General features: G+C 39.4%; 1 protein-coding gene across 10 annotated transcripts in view; it reads right to left on the minus strand.

The window, feature by feature from the left end:
* Positions 1 to 7,500, minus strand: part of LOC121886790 (transcription factor COE3-like) — a 58,500-nt gene that overhangs the window by 23,214 nt on the left and 27,786 nt on the right. For all 10 annotated transcript variants that reach the window (XM_042397116.1, XM_042397115.1, XM_042397114.1 and 7 more), the window contains one exon: positions 679 to 767. In XM_042397116.1, the coding sequence (XP_042253050.1) occupies positions 679 to 767 (89 nt within the window). The remainder of the gene's footprint in view (positions 1 to 678; positions 768 to 7,500) is intronic.

Below are 7,500 nucleotides of genomic sequence, written 5' to 3' on the forward strand. Positions count from 1 at the left end.
TAGCGACTCCTCGTTCACAGCTGCATCTGTCTGCTGAAGACGACAAATCCACTGATTTACAAGCAAAAAGTGAAAAAAAGTCTGACAAATAAACATAACTTCGTGTAGCAGGAAAGTGTTTCTTATGTTGTGACCTCTTAGTGGGGTCTCAACCCTCAGGTTGGGAACCACTGGTGTAAATTATCACTGTGTACATTTTAAACAAAGAGGCCTCGACCAAACAGAGAAAAACTCATTAAATGTGGGATTGGTTTGAGTGTTGGACATGTGAATATTACAGCTTCTGCTCACACAGGTGTCACAGAAGAAGAAGAAGAAGAAGAAATGCTCTTCAGGAGGAAAATATAAAAATGATGAAGACGAGCTTCGACTGAGACTGTCTGTGTGTGTTTGGTAAAGATACACAATGTGTATATTAAAGAGAGAGAGGAGTGTGTGTCAGCGCGCACGCACACACACACACACACACACACACACACACAGAGCAGGAGGTTAAACAGTAGAATCAGTAGATGCAGCTGATGACTATCAGCTCTCTGAGCAGCCAACCAGAACACAGACTGATGGAAAAAACACCAACAATAATCAGTTATTCTGTCTGTGTTTGTATAAAACGATTGATTGTGTGTGTGTGTGTGTGTGTGTCTGTGTGTGTGTGTGTGTGTGTGTGTGTGGTACCTTGGGCAGTCTCTCTGGGTCTCCGGGGTGACGAGGGATGACCTTCTGTAACCTCTGGAAGCCGTAATCTATGGTGGGCTCGTTTAACGCTGAAGAGGAGGAAGAAGAGTGAGTTGATGACATCATACAACTCTTTAAAAGCAACACATTTCCATCACATGACATCATTCATGACGTCACGTTCCAACAAATCCATGTCGATGTTTGTTAAATGTAACAAACAACATGTGAAAACAACAAGGTCTCTTATAAAACAATGTGTGATTGTTTATTCGTGACCTTCTGAAGTACTGATGGACCTGTTTGGTAGGAGAACTTGATGCTTTCTGACGTTCCACCTGCTGACTTTAGGCGGTTCCAGGTGTCTCGTGGTCACCGCGGTGGTTCTAATGGTCATTAAGAGGTCCTTAAGGTTCTAGTGCTTCTTTAAAAGGTCGCAGGTGGTCATTGGGAGAATCTCGGAGTCCTTTTACCAGGTTAAAATCAGTCTTTATGAGGTTCTAGTGGTAGGTTTTAAGGGTTCTTTAGGAAGTTCTAGTGGTTCTTCAGGAGGTTCTAATGGTCCATTAGGGGGTTATAAGGGTTCTCTATGGGGTTCTAGTGGTCCTTTAGGGATTCTAATGGTTCTTTAAGAGGTTCTAATGGTCCTTTAGGGGGTTATAAGGGTTATTTTTGGGGTTCTAGTGGTTCTTTAAGAGGTTCTAATGGTCCTGTAGGGGGTTATAAGAGTTATTTTTGGGGTTCTAGTGGTTCTTTAAGAGGTTCTAATAGTCCTTTAGGGGGTTATAAGAGTTATTTTTGGGGTTCTAGTGGTTCTTTAAGAGGTTCTAATAGTCCTTTAGGGGGTTATAAGGGTTATTTTTGGGGTTCTAGTGGTGCTTTAGGAGGTCTGATGGTTCTTTATAAGGTTCTAGTGGTCCTTTAGGAGGTTATAAGGGTTCTGAAGGAGGTTCCAGAGGGCCTTTAGTAGATTTTAGGTGTATAAACAGTGTTCAGTAACATGTATAACTCATATAACACATGGTGGGTTTGAAGATGTTTTATGTCGTCAGATTTGACAGATTTATTATTTCACAGAGAAAGAAAAGGAGAGTTGAAAGCTGCTCAGGTTGATGTGAGTTTTCTGTCTTTGCTTCATTCAACATCTTCACTGCTTTTATCTTCGTGTTACCACTGATGTCTTTCTGTTAGGGTTAGCTTAAGGTGAGAGTACGTCTCCACGAGTGGATATAAGTCAACATACTGTCCTCTGAAGTGATGGAAACATACGTGTGTGTGTGTGTGTGTGTGTGTGTGTGTGTGTGTGTGTGTGTGTGTGTGTGTGTGTGTGTGAGAAGAGCATGAATCATAATCCCGTCTTGGTTCGGCTGCGTTTAACAAGCTTTAGCCTGACTCTCCTATACATCACAAACACTGTGTGTGTGTGTGTGTGTGTGTGTGTGTGTGTGTGTGTGTGTGATCAGTCCTTGAGGGCTCACAGGGCGTAACAAGCAGCAGTTATAAGAGTGTGTTAGCTCTCCAGATGTCTGTGTTATCTACAGCCAGCTGTGTGTGTGTGTGTGTGTGTGTGTGTGTGTGTGTGTGACCTTGTGTTGTTGACTGTTTTACACTTTATTATCACCTGTGTGTCTGTTTAACCTGCAGTCTGTCTGTCTTTTTCTCCTGTAAAGATGTTTTTATGGAGATAATCTGAATTTATTTTCACTGTGTCTTTCATTGCACCTTAAAGGCTGAAAGTTGTATCTTTACTCATCTTTAAACTGTCACATATTGCAGAAAAAAACATAGATATGTTATTAATATACATTCAGTTACATGTGTCTCCATGCAGCAGATCCGACTGCTTCTATAAAGAGTCTCCTTTACTTATATATATATACTATTAGATCGTAATCGGATGGAGTTTAACTACATTTCTATCATGAATGTTTGATCCGTGAAGGTTTCATATTTCAAGAAAAGCCATTTTAAAATCCGTGACGTCATCACGATGTAAGGCTGAGCGAGAGAAACCAAACCTGGAGGCCGGAAACATTTCTAGATCGTACACCGGGCGAGCGATTCGTATTTGATTGGACAGGAACATCCATGAGTCCCGACGTCAGCTGAACGATTCACACTCCCTCCAGAACTCCCAACAGCTGGTCACGCTGACCCCCCAGTATCAGAGCGTTACTGGGATTAATAACTGTAATATAGTGACAATATCACCGACCCTCCTCTGAAGTCTTCATCTGATTGGTTAATTGGCTGTGATGAAACGCTCTGATCGGGCATACCAGCAGACTGTGTAACGATCCAATCAATAAGCTCAGACTGTGCATCGCCGCGGTAACCACAGGATGTCACAGAGCTCCCAGCACGCCGTTTAACGGGGCAGGACGCTGCTGCTGCTGCTGCTGCTTGTTAATAAAGATGCGATCAGTTTGTATCGATCCGACACGACAGCGGTCGCATCTCGCTCTCGTCTCTGTCAGTTAATGATGTCATAACGTCGGTTCGTGAACTTTAATCATCACATTTGTGCTTTTCTTTATATTTCTGTCAGCTGTGACGATGATCTGACTCTCATCTCTCAGGTATAGACGCCATCTATAGACACATACGCACAAAACATCACAATCACATCAAACAAAGACTGTAAGAGACTGAAAGGAAGGAAATCTGCTCCATAACAATATTCAAAAAGATTTAAAAGTATTAAATTCATGAATCATGTAACAAACTCATGATAAAAGTGAATGAATTATGCTGGAAGTCACATATGAATCACAGCAGAGTTGATATTTGAAGTTACTGAATAAAGTTAATTTAATGTGTTGATGTGTTGTTGTTCTATAACGTCGATGTGTGTCAGTGGATGAAAAATACAATTTTATGCTTTTATATTTACAACTAACTCACGTTTATGAAATTGTCTCTTAAAATTTAAAAGATTTGTTTGACTTTCAAACAGTTCAGACGACACATTGAGCTGAAAATCAATTATTACATGAAAGTATCCAAAAGTTGATTTGAGAGGAAATTAAATGTTTAACACTGAACTTTACTGCAGTGAGGAAGTGAAAACATGCAGCAAAAACGTCTGATCAGATGTGATTTACATTGTAAATCTTCATGTTGTCATGTTGTTGTTTTGTCTCCGGCTGTAGTGTCGTTTGTTGTTGATGAACTGTCTCTGAGTGACTCCACAAATAAACGCAGAGATAAATAAATCTGGTGAAACGTTTAGCGGTGAAGCGTCTCAGGTGAGATCAACGTTTTTTTTTTTTATACATATTTATGAGGAACGACTGTAAATGTTCTGCTTCACAGTCTGCAGAAAACCATCGACAGCTGCTGCGATTCTCTTACAACTACAAGTGTGTGTGTGTGTGTGTGTGTGTGTGTGTTACAGTGTGTGTGTGTGTGTTACAGTGTGTGTGTGTGTGTGTGTGTGTGTGTTACAGTGTGTGTGTGTTACAGTGTGTGTGTGTGTGTGTGTGTGTGTTACAGTGTGTGTGTGTTACAGTGTGTGTGTGTGTGTTACAGTGTGTGTGTGTTACAGTGTGTGTGTGTGTGTTACAGTGTGTGTGTGTGTGTGTGTTACAGTGTGTGTGTGTGTGTGTGTGTGTGTGTGTGTGTGTGTGTGTGTTACAGTGTGTGTGTGTGTGTTACAGTGTGTGTGTGTGTGTGTGTGTGTGTGTGTGTGTTACAGTGTGTGTGTGTGTGTGTGTGTGTGTGTGTGTGTTACAGTGTGTGTGTGTGTGTGTTACAGTGTGTGTGTGTGTGTGTGTAATCTGAGGGGCGGGTCAGACAGGAGGTGTTGGAGCGATCGATGCTCTTCAAATCAATACTCATTGAAATTTCATGACGGTTGAACAGACCGAGCCGTCTGTCTGCATGACGGCTGATATTAACACACATTACTGGACATGTGATGTCATCATTTCAATCCTCATTAACCCTTCCAGCCTCCGACGCTTCACTTCCTGCCGCGTTCATGTTCGACTTTACTTTACATGTAGACTTTACATCCTGGGTCTCTCTCCTGATTAATAATTATCTACCTAATGATCAACATCTGAGGTGAAACTGATCAGCCTTCATATCCCAGAGGTGGAGCGTAGTACGTGTTATAAAATGATGATTGCGCTGTGTATGAGTGTTACTGTTTAATTGTTCCTGTCTTGTACTGAAACTCTCAGCAGACTCATCAGCTGATGTTGAAGGAAGCTCAGTATTATATTTGTAAAGAGGAAGATGTAGGTTGGAGACAGAGTGAGACACGTCTGGACAGGAGAACTGAAAACAGACAAGATGTTATCTATAAGTCTGTATTTTAATAGATTAAGAACAGAAGTGTAACGCCCACTTCAGGTGTATAAAACCCTGTTATCAGCCTTTTCCTTTGTAACCTCGTCCTGTGTGTTGAATTCTGTTAAATTTGATACTTCGGCTCCGGTCTCTGTTGTTTAACGGTCATTAACAGGACATGTTTTTTTAACGGTGTGTGTGACGGCCTCGGGGTTGGTGGGCGGAGCATCTCATCAGAGATGTAACACAGCTGATCAGGCTGCAGTCAGGAGGCCGTAAATCAAACCTCACTCCTCACCGCTCACACACACACACACATTACTGTATTTATATATCTGATTTAATTAAAACATCTTATGTGAGGACTACGTCACACACTTTGAGTCCAGCTGTGACAGATGTGTTCGACCTGCTGTGTTTCACTGTTTGTGTCCTTATTTATTGTGCAAAAATATGAAAACCAATAAATTTATTTAACCAACAAGAACTGCTGGTTGAGCATCACTGATGTCTGAATATCTTATTCATAATAATCCAACTCTGTCCCAGAAATTACTTTCATATTCAACTAAATCACAACAGAAAACAAATCATGTTTTCTCTCAACAGGATGAGAAAATGTTGCTAATTAACATTTCAGTTGCAAAAATGTTGAATGAAACGTTCAGAGACAACAAACCTCGTTTTTTACCCCCTAAATATCTGATGTTGCAGTAAAATATCTGATGTTGCAGTAAAATCTCTGCTGTTGCAGTAAAATCTCTGCTGTTGCAGTAAAATATCTGCTGTTGCAGTAAATTATCTGATGTTGCAGTAAATTATCTGATGTTGCAGTAAAATCTCTGCTGTTGCAGTAAAATCTCTGATGTTGCAGTAAAATATCTGATGTTGCAGTAAAATCTCTGCTGTTGCAGTAAAATATCTGCTGTTGCAGTAAAATCTCTGCTGTTGCAGTAAATTATCTGATGTTGCAGTAAATTATCTGATGTTGCAGTAAAATCTCTGCTGTTGCAGTAAATTATCTGATGTTGCAGTAAAATATCTGATGTTGCAGTAAAATCTCTGCTGTTGCAGTAAAATCTCTGCTGTTGCAGTAAAATCTCTGATGTTGCAGTAAAATCTCTGCTGTTGCAGTAAATTATCTGATGTTGCAGTAAAATATCTGATGTTGCAGTAAATTATCTGATGTTGCAGTAAAATATCTGCTGTTGCAGTAAAATCTCTGCTGTTGCAGTAAAATATCTGATGTTGCAGTAAAATATCTGCTGTTGCAGTAAAATATCTGATGTTGCAGTAAAATCTCTGCTGTTGCAGTAAAATATCTGCTGTTGCAGTAAAATATCTGCTGTTGCAGTAAATTATCTGATGTTGCAGTAAAATCTCTGCTGTTGCAGTAAAATCTCTGATGTTGCAGTAAATTATCTGATGTTGCAGTAAAATATCTGATGTTGCAGTAAAATCTCTGCTGTTGCAGTAAAATCTCTGCTGTTGCAGTAAAATATCTGCTGTTGCAGTAAATTATCTGATGTTGCAGTAAAATCTCTGCTGTTGCAGTAAAATCTCTGATGTTGCAGTAAATTATCTGATGTTGCAGTAAAATATCTGATGTTGCAGTAAAATCTCTGCTGTTGCAGTAAAATCTCTGCTGTTGCAGTAAAATCTCTGATGTTGCAGTAAAATCTCTGCTGTTGCAGTAAATTATCTGATGTTGCAGTAAAATCTCTGCTGTTGCAGTAAATTATCTGATGTTGCAGTAAAATCTCTGATGTTGCAGTAAATTATCTGATGTTGCAGTAAAATATCTGCTGTTGCAGTAAAATCTCTGCTGTTGCAGTAAAATCTCTGCTGTTGCAGTAAAATCTCTGATGTTGCAGTAAAATATCTGATGTTGCAGTAAAATCTCTGATGTTGCAGTAAAATCTCTGATGTTGCAGTAAAATCTCAGCTGTTGCAGTAAAATATCTGATGTTGCAGTAAAATATCTGCTGTTGCAGTAAAATATCTGATGTTGCAGTAAAATCTCTGATGTTGCAGTAAAATATCTGATGTTGCAGTAAAATCTCTGATGTTGCAGTAAAATCTCTGATGTTGCAGTAAAATCTCAGCTGTTGCAGTAAAATATCTGATGTTGCAGTAAAATATCTGCTGTTGCAGTAAAATATCTGATGTTGCAGTAAAATCTCAGCTGTTGCAGTAAAATATCTGATGTTGCAGTAAAATCTCTGATGTTGCAGTAAAATATCTGATGTTGCAGTAAAATCTCTGATGTTGCAGTAAAATCTCTGATGTTGCAGTAAAATCTCTGATGTTGCAGTAAAATATCTGATGTTGCAGTAAAATCTCTGATGTTGCAGTAAAATCTCAGCTGTTGCAGTAAAATATCTGATGTTGCAGTAAAATATCTGATGTTGCAGTAAAATATCTGATGTTGCAGTAAATTATCTGATGTTGCAGTAAATTATCTGATGTTGCAGTAAAATATCTGATGTTGCAGTAAAATCTCTGATGTTGCAGTAAAATATCTGA

Source organism: Thunnus maccoyii, chromosome 20 (genome assembly GCF_910596095.1).
Source record: "Thunnus maccoyii chromosome 20, fThuMac1.1, whole genome shotgun sequence".
Lineage (NCBI taxonomy): Eukaryota > Metazoa > Chordata > Actinopteri > Scombriformes > Scombridae > Thunnus > Thunnus maccoyii.